Raw genomic sequence first — 16,077 nt, 5'->3', positions numbered from 1 at the left:
GAGGATCGAACTCTCCACCTACAACTACGAGATCTTGTATCGTCCCAGGAAGCTAAATGAGCCTCCTGACACCCTGTCCTGCGGCACATGTGCCACCGCACAAGTGGACCGCCTCCAAGCCCTCCACGAGGACTTCAGCCACCTGGTGGTCACTCGCTTTTTCCATTTTGTCAAGACCCGCAACCTGCCCTACTCCATCGAGGAAGTCAGGACAGCCACCAGGGACTGCCAAATCTGCACGGAGTGCAAACCGCACTTCTACTGAGCAGAGAAGGCGCACCTGATAAAGGCTTCCCGTCCCTTTGAACTCCTCAGCATAGACTTCAAAGGCCCCCTCACCTTCACCGACCACAACACGTACTTCCTGAACGTGATTGATGAGTACTCCCGGTTCCCATTCGCCATCCCCTGCCCCGACATGACCGCAACCACCGTCATCAAGGCCCTCCATAGCATCTTTGCACTGTTCGGGTTCCCTGCTTACATACATAGTGATAGGGGGTCCTCTTTTATGAGCGACGAACTGCGTCAATTCCTGCTCAGCAAGGGCATCGCCTCGAGCAGGATGACCAGTTACAACCCCCGGGGTAACGGACAGGTAGAGAGGGAGAATGGAATGGTCTGGAAGACCGTCCTACTGGCCCTACGGCCCAGGAACCTCCCAGTCTCCCGCTGGCAGTAAATCCTCCCGGATGCCCTCCACTCCATCCGGTCACTGCTTTGTACGACCACCAACCAGACACCTCACGAACGTCTCCTTGTCTTCCCCAAGAAGTCCTCCTCTGGGACCTCGCTCCCGATCTGGCTGGCAGCACCCGGACCTATCCTGCTCCGAAAACACGTGCGGGCGCACAAGTCGGACCCGTTGGTCAAGAGGGTCCATCTGCTCCATGCTAACCCTCAGTACGCCTACGTGGCATACCCCGACGGCCGACAAGATATGGTCTCCCTACGGGACCTGGCGCCCGCCGGAACCCCACGCACACCCCAGCCACCAGTCCCACACTCCCCTCCACCGGGGCATGTTACAGGAGGATCGGTCCTTCCGCCGGCCCCGTCTAGGGCCCCCCACCCACCGACGCTCCCTGCAGGCGCTCCCTTCCCAGGCCTACCGTTTTCCCCACCAGCGCCGTCTAGGGGTGCCGAAGCTGCCATGGAGATCGAAGCCACGCTCCCGGAGTCACAGACGCCCGCGCCTCCACCGGAGTCACCGCCGAAGCTCCGACGATAACAGAGGACGCCCAGGGCCCCCGATCGACTGGTTGCTTCATTTTAAATTGTAGACTGTAAACTGATTGCTCCATTTTGAATTGTAAACTGTAAATGTAAATCATCAAATGTACATAGCTATCAGAATTGTAAATAGTTACAAAACACTGTACGGAGGTATTATGGTACCTCCATAACTAATTCTACCACGTTGCCATGTTTGTAGTATGGACTCTTTTTTAACAGGGGGTGAATGTGGTATTATAGCTATTACGGTACCTGATAGGCTGGAGCACCATTGGTAGAAACTGTATGCTTTCTATTGGTTAGGATGTATGGTAGCTCCGCCCTGCTAGGCGGGGTATAAGAACCCGTGCCGCCCCAGCAGCCTTCATTCTGTATCTGGGCTGCTGGGGGAAACATCTAGCTTATTAAAGCCTTCAGTTGGACTACAACCTCGCTTTCGTGGTCATTGATCGTGCATCACTGTGACAATTGAAATATCCCCCTCGCCCACAGAAGGTTCTGAAAGACTTCTTATTCTTTGTTTGTAAACAAGCATGCGCCCAGTTAACCTCATACATCTAACGTTCATCTCCACCCCAGATGTCAAGATATTGAGACACTATATTGCCTCAGTAAAATTCCAGCGCTGAGGGACTGTATCCTCTCGGGTAGGGGTTCCCAAACTGGGGTCCGCAGACCCCCAGGGGTGGGTGAAGAGCTTCCAGGGGGTTTGCAAACTGGCAGTCACAGTGTGACTGGCAAACGGCAGTTCGAATTCAGGGGCAGCTGACCAACTTTTTTAAAATTACAGAAATTAAATAGGCCAACCAGATCAAGGCCTCTTGGAGCCCTGGATGCTGGTAGGCTCATTGATCCGCTGCTCAGCATCCAGTACTCCTAGAGGCCTTACACTGATTGGCCATTTTGATTTCTTTCATCTTGCTGTTGCTGGGGATAAAAGCCCTTAGCCAACAGCAAAGATTGTAGGTGATGCAGCATGAGGCACCATTGATGTGGTTGTCATGAAAGTGACCATTGCTACCAACTGTCCCTCCATGGGCCATGGAATATCGAGTAACAGGCATCCACACTTGGAAAGCCACATGGGAACTCCCTAGTGGTCTCCCCACACAGCAGAGGGCCTTCCCAACACAGGCATGACATGTTGGTGGATAGTTTAAGTAGCCACCCAGTGAACAGTCAGGCTGTAAACCTTTCCAGTACTGTAATATGGTATGGTGACAGAAAGACTTAAGGCTATGCTCCTGAAGCCTCACCCTGCCATCAAAAGCAAGGTGCCAAAGGGTTGGGAAATTCAGCGCTCTTACTTCATTGCTATTAAGCATTTCAGTGTGGCCTCCGTAATAAAGAAATCACACAATTAGATTATTGCTTACAGATGTATTAGTTTGTCATCATTTCCAGAGTGTTAAAATAATGGTAATTCAAATGAAATACATATTTGAATCAGACCACAATATATAGTTAGAACCCTGATGATTGCAATATTGGATGGACAGAAAGATAAACAGGCAACAATAATATGCATCATTTTAGGGAGAAAAGATTCTCCTCAGGAAGGGCCTCAATAAAGTATATTAGTTAGCAGATTACATTTGCCATGGAGGGTCAAGAAGAACATCAATGAACTAATTTACAGTTTTCATCAAATATCAGTTACAGCAAATTCCATAACAATCGTTATTAAAAATTAATTATAGCACAAATAAAAATATTCACTAGCATTCACTAGAATGCAAAAGATTCCTGTATTTTCAGATTTTTTAAATAGTTTTCTCATTGATGCTTATAAAATGAGAAAACCAATCTTTCCACCGTAAATCTGTGTAACAGAATTATATTTTAAAATGTGATTATGTAGCTACTAATTTCAGACATGTATTCTTTTCAACATTGCAGTATTATATGAAAGAGAAATTTGAATGCACAGCTCTGTTTCTGATTTACCTTGATTCTCTGGGTGCAATCAGTGTTGCGAGCTACTACCAGTATGGGGGTCTCCAGTTATATTACTGAAGAACACCATATGCAGGCCGGACAGGTAGTAGTCTACAGCACTGCCTGTCCCCGGGATATTGATGAAATCTGCATAGTGAGGATAACGGAAATGAATTTCTCTCCCATAATCTTTCGCTAATCTACGATTAATTGAATGGTCTCACCTGATATTTTTTTCGAGTAACATGCTTTGCTAAACGTGGGACAAGGCCAACTAGTTTGTATATATCATTCATCAAAGTGTCTATGAGGTTATAGAATTCACTGCCTATTCCTATAGTTGGACGAAATTCAGTATCAGACTCAGTGAGCTCAAGACGTACTTCAAACAGTGGTGAAGTGTGAACCTAGGGATCACAAACATAGAAGAAAATAATTTAGTTTCAACAATTAAACGTCACTGGTTGTAAAATATGTTGGGAGAAAAATTGCCATTGTTTCTCACAATGGTGAAAATTTTGCAGATTGTTAAATTGGTTTTAGAATGCTTTTTTATAAATTTGTTACAAAAACAATTAGTGGGCATCTTTCCACATCATGTTATATCTATGAGAATATTCAAAATGAATTTCTACTTTTAACAATTTATGTTTTACATTATAGAATGATAAGAGAAAAGTGGGCCATTCTACCCATCACCCCTGTGCTGGCTCTTTGAAAAAGATAACTAATTACACTTCTGTTTTCCATAGGCCTGTAATACTTTTCCTTTCAAGTGTTTATCCACTTCCTGTTCAAAAGGTAATACAAAGAAATAAAATTATACAGACGATGCACTATAAAGGCCATTGGGTCTAACCAGTCCTCTCAAGCCTCCTCCCATTCTTCCTCAGCTAATTCAATCGACCAACCCCTCTCATTGCTTTTCCTTTATTTGCTCAGCAAGCTTCCCCTTTAATGCATTTACTGTATGCCTCAACTATGTCGATAATGAGGTTCCACAGATATTGGTCTAGCCAATGATGTACTCATTACCAGTGAGGTCAAGGAGATGTTGTCAATGTTGAGGATGATTATGGCAAACTGCAAGACAACCTCAGTAAACCTGCAAAAATTAGGACAAAAGTAGCTGATGTCTTTCAACGGTGTGAGGTATTACATTTGGTATTAAAAATATTCTGGCCCGGCTTCACTCCCTCACTTGTTAGCACATGTCCTAAGTAGTTGATTTCATGAAGACCTGTTTTACACTTTTCCTTCTTCAGATTTAAGTTCCTATCTCTAGCTCTTGCCAGCACCTGCCTCAGTCTGTGTTTGTATTCTTCTTGTGTGGCTCGCCAGATTAGCACATCATTAATATAAGTTCCCACTTTCTCTAACCCTTCAAATAGCTGTCTCATTGTTCTGTGGGATACCTCAGGAGCTGAATCAATACCAAAAAATAAATGTAAAATCGTGCAGCATCCGAATGGTATGTTGAAGGTCCAGAGATAACAGATGCATTCACCCAGCTTGACCTGCCAGAAGCCTGAACTCACATCCAAGGCTGAATAATGCAAAAACATTAGCCAGCTTACATGTGACCTCTTCTACAATGCAAATGACAGTGCTCTCTTTGTACGGCCTGGTTTTGGTCTCTGGGAACGAGACAGACTCGCAGATACTCATCTCATTTTTCCGCAATGACAATTGGATTAACCCACTCGACAGTTCTTCAGTTTTCTTGATGATGTGACGTTTCTCCATTCTGTCCAACTCTGCTTTCCGTTGGTCTCTAAGCATTACTGGTACTTTCCTGGGCGGTGTATTGGGGTCACAGTTTAGTCTATCTTGATGATGTGTTCTCCCTTCAGTCAACCAATCCCCTTAAATAAATCTTTGTACTCAGGATATCAGGGGAAGCAATCATTATACTTTTGATAAGCATCAGATTTTAACAAGATTTGATTCCAAGAAAGGTTATTGCACATTTTTCATACTGTATATGGAGGTACTGGAGACTGTTTTCTGCAGTTCACATAAGTGCGCATTGGCCTTCTACAGCAATTTCATCACTTGTGTAAGTAGACACCTTCAGTTTGTTTTAGTTAGCTGCATTCCTTTACTTACCTTAAAATACAGGCTTATGCGCCTGTGTCAGGTTTGACATTCACCAGCATGTTGGCAATTTTAAAACCAATCTCCATTCACCTTCTTTCATATTTGCTGTTACTATTCCAATGAAAAGTTCAGATTCAGTGTCTGTGTCATCATGTACAATCGTGTGCATTTTCTTCGATTACACATCTTAGCGGAGTTTATCACAGTTCTTGCACTGCTTTTTGTAGGCTGGATAGCTATGTGGGAAGTGTGGTTATATGCCTATGGGCTATATCATAGGTGGCAGTGCAGACGCACCATGCGGTCTCTAGACCAAGGTCATGTGACCTGTGACTCTGATGTAAGGGGAGACACATCCGGCCATTTGCAGAAGATGATTGAGAGGGTAATAAGACATACATATGACTGGTCAGTGCTAGGTGCAAGTTCCAGAGGAGTAGTTAGCAGACTCCATGATAAGGTGTTCTGTATCAGATTGCTATCTTACCACACGAGACTCAATAAAAGATTCTGGTTTGGACATGTTGCAGCGTTTGGTGGATTCCGGAGAAAAGTACAAGGACCAAAGACAACATGGTATCACGAATGATGAAGATTTAAAGATAGCATCAGCAGTGACAACATTAGGTATTCAGCTTAAAGACCGGGTCTGGTGAACTGCAGCCTGAGGAGACCCAACGCGTAAGAAAATGCTGAAGCTCGAGATGGACAGACTGGGGGCCGCCCCACCAGCTTCAGATGTCCAGTAATGTAGGTGAGAATTGGGGGCTGTTCAATCAGCAGTTCAAACTTTATGTTGCGGCCGTGGGCCTACAGGCCCAGCCTGATGAAAGGCGAATTAAATTGCGGCTAAGAGTGGCAGGTCCATAAGCGCTTGAACTGTACAACTCATTTGTGTTCGATAATGAGGAGGATCACAAAAAATGTGATGAAGTGATGAAGCACTTTGATAAGCATTGTTCCCCTAAGAAGAATGAAATGTTTGAGCGTTATATGTTCCGTATGCGTACCCAGAGACCTAGCGAATATTTGAGTTTTGTCACAGATTGAGGCTGAAGCCCAGTCATGCAACTTCAGTGACCTGAAATCTTTGTTAATCCACAACCAAATTGTCTTTAGTTTACTTGATGATAATCTTCAGGCGATATTATTGCGGGAGGAAGATTTGATGCTGGAAAAGGCAGTGAAGATTTGCCAGGCAAGCGAGATAGCTGAACAAAGAATACGCTCACTCTGCTCAAATAATTTGGCGGCAACATGGAAGACGAAGCCAGCGTCATTAGTGCTGTGACGCAAATCTTGAAGAAGCGTGGTCTCAGTGCGGGTGGCCATTTTAAGTGGCCGACAGGAGCCGCCGCCGCCATCTTGTGCCAAATGTGTGGTACTCGACATGCCCCGCGGCAATGTCTGGCATTTGGAAAACAATGTTTTACATGCTCCAACATGGAGCATGCACGAGCGGTGCATGCAGTCGATGAGATAAACACGGAAGAGCAGTTTTTCGATACATCGCAGCGAGAAACCAGAAAACTCTGAGAAACAAAGATGAAAACAAAATCGGAACAAAGACTGAAGATAATAAGAACACTCTGAAAACCTTTACGTCCCTACTCAAATCAAAGGTAATGCTGAATGATGCTTTCATTCGTTGTGACTTTGACCCTAAAGCAACGGCCAACCTCATGAGTTGACATGCTTTGCTAAAGCTAAACGTGCAACGGGACTTTGCTGATCGGCAAGGGCTGATTATAGACTTCGGAACAAGAACTCTGGAGACATTCGATGTTTGCAAACTAGTGCTTTCAGGGGCGGGCATGAAGCACACAATACTCTTTCACATTGCAATTTAAAAATGTTTTTAGAAAATCATGAGGCTTATTTTCTTCTCCGGGGAAAGCGTTGGGGCCACAGAGGCTTTTCCCCTGACCATTGGCCCATTTGTGTTCCATTGAGCTTGCCTCACTGGGTAAGTAATGGGACTGCATCCATGCAGCTGTTGACTTCCACAAGCAGAGTGGGGTATCCAATGGCTGACTACTTGGCAAATGGTACTTAAGAGGGTTTTTAATTATTCAAATTAGATGTGCACCTAGTTCTGCATGACCTCATTGGGGAACAGCCCCATGTGGTTTCACATTTTACCAGCCCACCTGTTTCCCAACTTGTTGCTCTGGGGTGGGCAAAATGCTTCGCTATAACTTCTGCTGAGTTTAACTAACCTGGCTTTCCATGTTGCTGAGAAGGAATTGTAAAGAATTATGAACTACTGCATGGAAGCCTTCTACAACCATCTTATCAATGTAGTTCACATAGCTCTCCCAGCTTGTAGTTTTCTCTTCTGCTCGAAAAAGTATTCTGTTTTCCTGCAACCAGAAAACAATAAAACATTTAAATTACTTATACATTTTAAACAGCCATGATTTTCCTGGAGGTCCAATTTCAGGCTGCTGAACAGGAAAAGCAGAACTAAAGTACTGCCCTATAAACCGGAACCCACTTGTCCCACACCAGTTTTTGAGCCACACATTTAAATCTCTAATTTGATTTTTCCTATACCAATTCGTACATGACTCAGGTAATAATATTAACTTTGAAGTACTGCTTTTTAATTTTGGACCTAGGTTCTCATACTGACTGTGTAGAACCTCCTTCTTTGCCCTGCCTATGTCGTTGGTACCTACACAGACCACGATCACTGAGTTCTCACCATCCCATTGCAAGTTACTCTCCAGGCCTGAGCAGATGTTCCAAACCCTGGCCCCAGGCAGTCGATGCAGCTATCCGTACTCATGCTCTTTGTTGCAGACAATGATGTCAAGCCCTCTGACTATACTATCCCTTATAATCCTTTTTCCTCCCACCCCATGACCATCCACCAATAGCATCCCCCTCCCAATCTACCTGCTCCTCTGAATTCTCCCTCGGCCCTTCAACTTCCCCTTGACAATCTGGCTCCCAAGCGAACTCTACAACTCCTCCTTGATCCAGCCTAACCTGACCCACTGACTCCCCCTGACCATCGATTCCCCCACGACCCTCCTCTGACTTTTCGTGAAACAGCCAAACCCTCCAATTCACCCCACCCGCTTGACCCGCTCTACGACTTCTGACTCCATCCAGGAACATCCAACACACACTCACCCCTCCAACTTCGCCCCAATCCTCCGATTCCACTTCAGCATCCAACTCCTATCCGACCCGAGCCCCAGCCTTCTTACTCCACAATCTCCCATGATGTCCAACTGTGCCCCGACCCTCCTATTATCCCTGACTTTCTGATTCCCCTGTGGTGCTCAGCATTCCCACCGACTCTCCAATCTCCCTCTGATTCCTTCAATCCATTGAATCCCCCCGATCGTTCAACTTTCCCTCAAACCTCCAATTTCCCCTGCAACCATCTGAACCAACCCTGATCCAACCCAAACCAACTCTCTGGTTTCCCCTCGACCCTCTGACTTCCCCCAACCATCCAACTCGCTCATGAATCTCTGACCTCCCCTGACTTCCCCCATCCCTCCTGACCTGCCGACGCAACCCCATGACCCGCCAACCACTTCCCCCAACCTCTCCAATCTCTTCCCCGAGCTCTCCCACATCTTTCCCTAACATCTCCCATCTCTTCCCCCGACCTCTCTCACCTCTTCCCCCAACCTCTCTCACCTCTTCCTTGACCCTCCAGCCTCCCCACCCAACCCTCTGATTCCAGCCGCCTCTCACATCGTCCCTGCGACTCCAACCCTGACTGTCCATTTCCCCATTGACTCTCCTGATGCACCAAAACTACACGACTCAGACTCTGTCTAAGGACCTTCGATGTTCCCAGCCCACTGACAGCCTCCCCCGACACTTTTCACTCCGTGACCCTCCGACTGCTATCCATCCTCCAACTTAAATACTTAGGTGGTTGTTTTTGACCGGTGCAGACAAAATGGGCCAATTGGCCTTTTCTGTGCTGTAGACCTTTGATTCCCCTCAACCTTAGAACTCCTCCCTGATCCAACTCAATGCAACTCTGACGTCCCCCCCCAACTTTCTGACTTCCCCATCCATGCAACATCCACATAACCCTCTGACATACCCTGACTCTGATTCCCCCATCCCTCCTGATCAGCCAACCCCCAATTCTGTCTTGCCCCACTCCCCCCTAACCAACACTCTGAACGTCCCCAAGCCTCCAACAACTCCTCAATTCTTCCTGATCATCTAATTTCATCCTCAGCCCACAATTGCCTCCAGCTATCTGACTCCCCACAACCACTCCAAGATCCAATGCTGCCCGAACCTCTGATTCCACCGACCCAGCGATGTCTATTGCAGACCCTCTGACTTTCTCCCAACCACTTCCTCCAACTTCCCAACCCTCTGATCTCCTTTGACCCTAAGCCTTCCCACCAGCCCCTCCAACCTAGCCAATTTCCCCAAGCCCTCCACCTCATCCTCTGAATTCCCTGCCCTTCCGGCATCCTGACTCCCCATCCAAACATCGAGCAACCTCCTGAACTTTGGACTCCCAACCCCACCCACTGACTTCCCCAACCATCCAGCGTCCCACCCCGATCCTCCAAATCTGCCTCTGACCGTCTGACTCCCACCTGACCATCCGACTTCCCCCAACCCTCAGACTCACCCTTTCCCTCTCATTCATCCAACTTTGTGATTTTCCCATTCAGACTCTCCAATGTTTCCTGACCATCCAACTCCCCCTGATATCCAATTCCCTTATGATTCACTGACTCCCCCATCCCCAACTCCCCCTGAGCCTCTAACACGCCTCTCACCCTCTCCAACACCCTCACTCTACGACCCTCCAATTTCTCACTAATCCCCTGATGACCCCCGACTCGCCCAACCTGCTGGACACGCCCCTACACCCAGAATCCGATTCCCCCAGAGCTTCTGTCAGCCCCCTGACTTTCCAACTCCCCCCGACGGAGGAGATTCAGTCCATTCTTTCTACTGATTCCCAATTAATAGGCCTAAAAGTTTCCTGGTTCAGATTTGTCTTGGCAGTGACAATATTTTTCAGATATTTATTAATGTAGCATGAGAGCAATGTGAATGAGTCAATGTTGTTTCACTTGACCTTTGAAGGGGGTGCACAAGAAATTTAGAAATTTTCAAGTAGCTGTCATATAAACCATCCAGCTTCCCATCCCAATCCGCCACTGACCATCTGACTCCCACCTGACCCCCCAACTTCCCCCCACCTCAGACTCACCCTTTCCCTCTCATTCATCGAACTCTGTGATTTTTCCCCCTCAGACTCTCCACTGTTTCATGACCATCCAACTCCTCCTGATCATCCAACTCTGTTGACTAGAGGGCAGCACGGTAGCACAGTGGGTAGCACAGTTGCTTCACAGCTCCCAGGTTCGATTCCCGGCTTGGGTCACTGTCTGTGCGGAGTCTGCACATTCTCCCTGTGTCTGCGTGGGTTTCTTCCGGGTGCTTCGATTTCCTCCCACAGTCCAAAGATGTGCAAGTTAGGTGGATTGACCATGATAAATTGCCCTTAGTGTCCAAAAAGGTTAGGTGGGGTTACTGGGTAACAGGGATAGGGTGGCGGCGTGGGCTTAAGTAGGGTGCTCTTTCCAAGAGCCGGTGCAGACTTGATGGGCCGAATGGCCTTCTTCTGCACTGTAAATTCTATGATTCGCTGTAAACAACCTTCTCAATTTTACTGAGAAAGCACACTCTGTTATGCACTTACTTGATGCTGGAAATAGATAGGTTGGTTAAACCATCATGGTTGGTTAAACCATCAGTTAATTACCTTATGCATATGACATCTATGCTTACTCAACAGTTTCAGGAAGGTTCCCAACTCACCTGCAAGCTCGCCAGAGTTCAATCTGGAAATAGGCAGGATGAGCACAGGACTCTGACCCGGCATAACCCTTAGATGAGTTAACTCCCTACATGCACGGTGGCACAGTGGTTAACACTGCTGTCTCACAGCTCCAGGGACCTGGGTTCAAATTCAGCATCGGGTGACTGTGTAGAGTTTGCACTTTCTCCCCGTGTCTGCGTGAGTTTCCTCTGGGTGCTCCGGTTTCCTCCCACAGTCCAAAAATGTGCAGGTTAGATGAATTGGCCATGCTAAATTGCCCCTTAGTGTCCAAAAGGTTAGGTGGGGTTATTGGGTTACGGGGATAGGGTGGAGGCGTAGGTTTAAACAAGTTGCTCTTTCCAAGGACCGGTGCAGACTTGATGGGCCAATGGCCTCCTTCTGCATTGTGAATTCTATGAATCTATGATTCTCTGCATCCAAACCCACTTGAACTTGGCTATAATAATTCCACCCATTCTGTTCACTCTCACAGGAGGTATGATAGTATTCATATTTTTTTAATACAGTATCAAGTGAACAGTGTTCAGTCTCTTTTTACCTCCAATAATGCATGAAGCTTGACACCATCTTCGCTAACAGCTGCATATCTTCTGTTTAACAAGTTTGGTCGTCCATCAAGGTCCAAGAATGAATCTTTTTTATTGCCACCCCTTTCAAACAAAGGGCTTGCTGACCATTCCTACCAAAAGAAAATCAATAAAATATAATCTGAATTGAACCAACATAGTAAACACAACTATTTAAAGAATGCCAAGTATTAGTACAGTCAGCACACTGAGCAGCTGCAGAAAACTCTTGAGAGGGGATGTGAAGCGGACTTGGTCCACATCAGTACCAAGAAAGAGGAATATATTGTGTCTTTATAATGATAAAAGAGCACCAATCACTCATGGATTGGGTAAACACTTTGGGAGTTCATTTATTGAGACTAGGCGAATGGGGACATATATTCAGAGGTATAAAGCTTGAAGATGTCAGCAATAGAGCTGTGTACCTCTCACAGATCAAAGACTGGATGGCATGATATGCTTCCCTTCAAGTGATGGATACAGCTTCAATGCAGATTACAGCATTCCGCATTCTTTTTACAGATACTTATTCCACTTGCAAAGAAATATAAGTATTTCACGTTAATGCTTAGTTACCATAAAAAGTATAAAAGTAATCTGCTGGCATGCCCAGATATTGCAATGGTAACTTGTCTGGAGGTTTCTATAATGACTCAGTCATCTATGAAGCTGTCTTTATCTTTTATTAATTTACGGGATGTGGGCGTCGCTGGTTAAGCCAGCATTTATTTATTTTATTGTAATAAATTTAGCGTGTCCAATTCATTTTTTCCAATTGAGGGGTAATTTAGCATGGCCAATCCACCTGCCCTGCACATCTTTAGGTTTTGGGGGCAAAACCCATGCAAACACGGGGAGAATGTGCAAACTCCACACGGACAGTGACCCAGAGCCGGGATCGAACCTGGGACCTCGGCGCCATGAGGCAGCAGTGCTAATCACTATCCAGGGCCAGCATTTATTGTCCATCCCTCATTGCCCTTCAAAAGGTGGTGGTGAGCTGCCTTCTTGAACCGCTGCAGTCCGTGTGGTGTAGGTACACCGATAGTGCTGTTAGGGAGGGAGTTCCACGAGGGGCATGTTGTACCTGGTTGCATTTGGGGATCTATCCTCTGCAGGTCAATCGAGCCTGCAGGATTGCCCAGATCTTGTAATGGTAAACTGTCTGGAGGTTTACTCACAGGGATCTGTGGGGCCGCCATCCTTGCATGTTGTGCCTGGTTGCATTTGGGATCTGTCCTCTGTGGATCAACCGAGTCTGTGAACATTAGGAGCACATCTACAGCTGAGACTGGAAGGAACATCCTAATACTTGGCTCATGCAGAACCAATCCTAACAATCTCCTCTGCAAGAGGTACAGGAAAGGTTAAATGCGGATAGAATCTACCTGGCCCTGGTGCACTGCGCTCCCAAAATGAAGGGGTACCTCAGAGACCCATTAACCTTAATTAGACACTCTGCAATGGCAGTAGAGCGACAACTCGTTATGTCACAAGAGGGCTATCTCCTCAGTCAGGATACTCTCCCACAGGACCCATGTGTAGTTGTTTCCCCAGGTCTTCCCAGAATACCCTGAAGAACTCCACGGTCAACCCGTCCAGCCATGGGTCTTGCCTCTGCAGAGGCTGTTGAGGGTGCCTACAAGGATATAGAGGCATCCGTTTTTCCAGCAACCGCCAGGTCAACCTGTGCCAGGTCCTCCCACAAAACTCTGCAAGTTTTGGATGGATCCAGAGAGACAAACGGAGTAATAGGCTCATGCTAGGGGGCATAGCCTCAAAATAAGGGGAAGTAGATTTAGGACTGAGTTTAGGAGGAACTTCTTCACCCAAAGGGTTGTGAATCTATGGAATTCCTTGCCCAGTGAAGCAGTTAAGGCTCCTTCATTAAATGTTTTTAAGATAAAGATAGATAGTTTTTTGAAGAATAAAGGGATTAAGGGTTATGGTGTTCGGGCTGGAAAGTGGAGCTGAGTCCACAAAAGATCAGCCATGATCTCATTGAATGGCGGAGCAGGCTCGAGGGGCCAGGTGGCCTACTCCTGCTCATAGTTCTTATGTTCTTAAAAATTGCATAATTGAAGTTGGTTGCAGCCAATGGAGTCACCCATAGTGATAGGATAGATGCAGGCAGGTTGTTTCCACTGGCGGGTGAAAGCAGAACTTGGCATAGCCTCAAAATAAGGGGAAGTAGATTTAGGACTGAGCTTAGGAGGAATTTCTTCACCCAAAGGGTTGTGAATCTATGGAATTCCCAGCCCAGTGAAGCAGTTGAGGCTCCTTCATAAAATGTTTTGAAGGTAAAGATAGATAGTTTTTGAAGAATAAAGGGATTAAGGGTTATGGTGTTCGGGCCGGAAAGTGGAGCTGAGTCCACAAAAGATCAGCCATGATCTCATTGAATGCCGGAGCAGACTCGAGGGGCTAGATGGCCTACTCCTGCTCCTAGTTCTTATGCTCTTATGCTTTATCTCCTACTCCCTCCAGATCTGGGACAAAGGATCTGTCATCAGCCAGCATCTCAAGGAGTTGCTTACCGACCCCCTGCTATTTTTCCAGTGAGTAGAAAAAGGGAGAGCCTCTGTCCAGGTCATTGAGGAACCAGATCTGCGAACTCAAATATGTGCCTTGGGACCCGACTGACACAAGATCCCAGGGTGAACACTTCATTATACAACTCCCTAGACCCCTCTGCGTACTCCTGACAGAAGACTCAGATGCAAATCTTTCCCATGTCCCACAGTAGCCTCAATGAGTGGAAGCCTCCCTACTTCCTTCTCCAGCTGACCCAGAAATGACAGAAAGATTCCTGCAACCGGGTATGCTCCAGCAACAGATTGTTAAAGTGCCAGTATATGGACCCCATCCGGGTATAGAACGGAATGAATTCCGCCCACCATCAGACGGTGGTTTGAGCAAAGCACCTGCTGCACAGAGCACTGGAATGCAGGTCATGTACACCTTATAAATGTAAAAGGTGCTAAATTCTGGATGCTCTGACTCCAGGCAACACAAGAGTGAAAATTCTGGTGTCCAGATGGAAATGTCGGCAGACATCCACCAAGATGAAGTTCAGGTCCCTCAAATTCCCCATGAATATTGAACGGAACATGGGTACCACCACAGTCACTGGTCCCGACGCACAATTATAAACCCCCCAGGACAATGCATTCAACAGCATCAGTGGATCCGAGATGAGCAGATACTTCAAAGAAGCTTATTTGCCTGAACGATGCAGATTTCCTGCAAGACGCACACCGCAAACCTCCTGTCCCTAATGATTGAGAAGTTATGGAAACTGTGCTGTGTTTATATGCTGCCACTGATGAGAAGGCTAGCTTTTGTTATCCTCACTGTCAGAAGTAAATACAACCATCATCAGCACCCAGTGTACAGTCTGGATGGAGTTAGAAGACCTCTAATGTTCCCACTCCCTCAGGAGGCTAGAGAGAAATGTCTGGAACCACTGTTTAGCATTCTGGTCCAGCCCAGGGTCTGCTTCGGTGGACCAGAGTACAAGCAGAAATTAATGCCACTCATCCAGGGCTGACTGGACTCTGTCTCAGCAACTACAATTTCTCAATAAAACATCCCATGCAGGAATGAGAGGAGAATGAGTTGGATCACCAGGGCATCCACACCTCTCCAGACAGCAATGTCATGTTCTGTAGATTGGCTGCTATGAATGATGCACGACAGAACATCTAGTTTAAATAATTTATTATAAAATAACTGCATGGTAAAGATAACCAGAATAAATAAAATAACAAACTACTAACACTAACTAACTATTGTAGAGCTACTGCAAAATATGTCTATCCACCAACATAACTTACTCCCAACTCCCCAGTGATACAGGGTCACGTGGTGGGTTTACACTGCCATCTGTGGTGGTCGGAGATTATGTATAATATTATCAATATTTTATGCATATCATTTCCCCTTTCCTTTGGAAAATGTAATTATTTACATTCATTGGATTAATTTTACAATTCAGCATGATATGCATAACTATTTACATCTTTAGAGTATTTACAGTCTGTCACAAGTTCAATCTTTTGGGTTTGCCCCTGAGCCTTGTTGATCTTCTAAGTGACTGCTGAACTTGCAAAGTTGCTTCATCTTCTTTAGGGTTTGTTGATGCTCTTTGTTGTTCTTCATGTATTGTGGTGTCTTTATCATGTTGTAGTTGTTGTTCCGTATGTTGCACTGCGTGTTCTTCAACTGTTTGCGGACTGTTGCATGCTACTTCTGGTAGTTGTATTACAAAAGGTTGCCTAACTTTAAGTGGAGCTCTTCTGTTCCTTCTGAAGACAGCACCTTCATCCGTAATGATAAGATACATGTTTGGACCTGCTTGTCGTAGTACCTTCGCCTGCTTAG

General features: G+C 46.1%; 1 protein-coding gene across 1 annotated transcript in view; it reads right to left on the bottom strand.

Annotated features, from left to right (window-relative positions):
* LOC140395604 (dynein axonemal heavy chain 17-like) overlaps window positions 1-16,077 on the bottom strand; it is an 896,966-nt gene that overhangs the window by 627,963 nt on the left and 252,926 nt on the right. Inside the window, exons 17-19 of the mRNA XM_072483576.1 lie at window positions 11,664-11,804; window positions 7,494-7,637; window positions 3,399-3,581 (exon numbers count right to left, since the gene is read on the bottom strand). Of these exons, the coding sequence (XP_072339677.1) occupies window positions 3,399-3,581; window positions 7,494-7,637; window positions 11,664-11,804 (468 nt within the window). The remainder of the gene's footprint in view (window positions 1-3,398; window positions 3,582-7,493; window positions 7,638-11,663; window positions 11,805-16,077) is intronic.

This window comes from Scyliorhinus torazame, chromosome 18 (assembly GCF_047496885.1).
Source record: "Scyliorhinus torazame isolate Kashiwa2021f chromosome 18, sScyTor2.1, whole genome shotgun sequence".
NCBI lineage: Eukaryota > Metazoa > Chordata > Chondrichthyes > Carcharhiniformes > Scyliorhinidae > Scyliorhinus > Scyliorhinus torazame.
The sequence above is the reverse complement of the archived record's forward strand: the minus strand, read 5'-3'. Positions and strand labels throughout refer to the sequence as shown.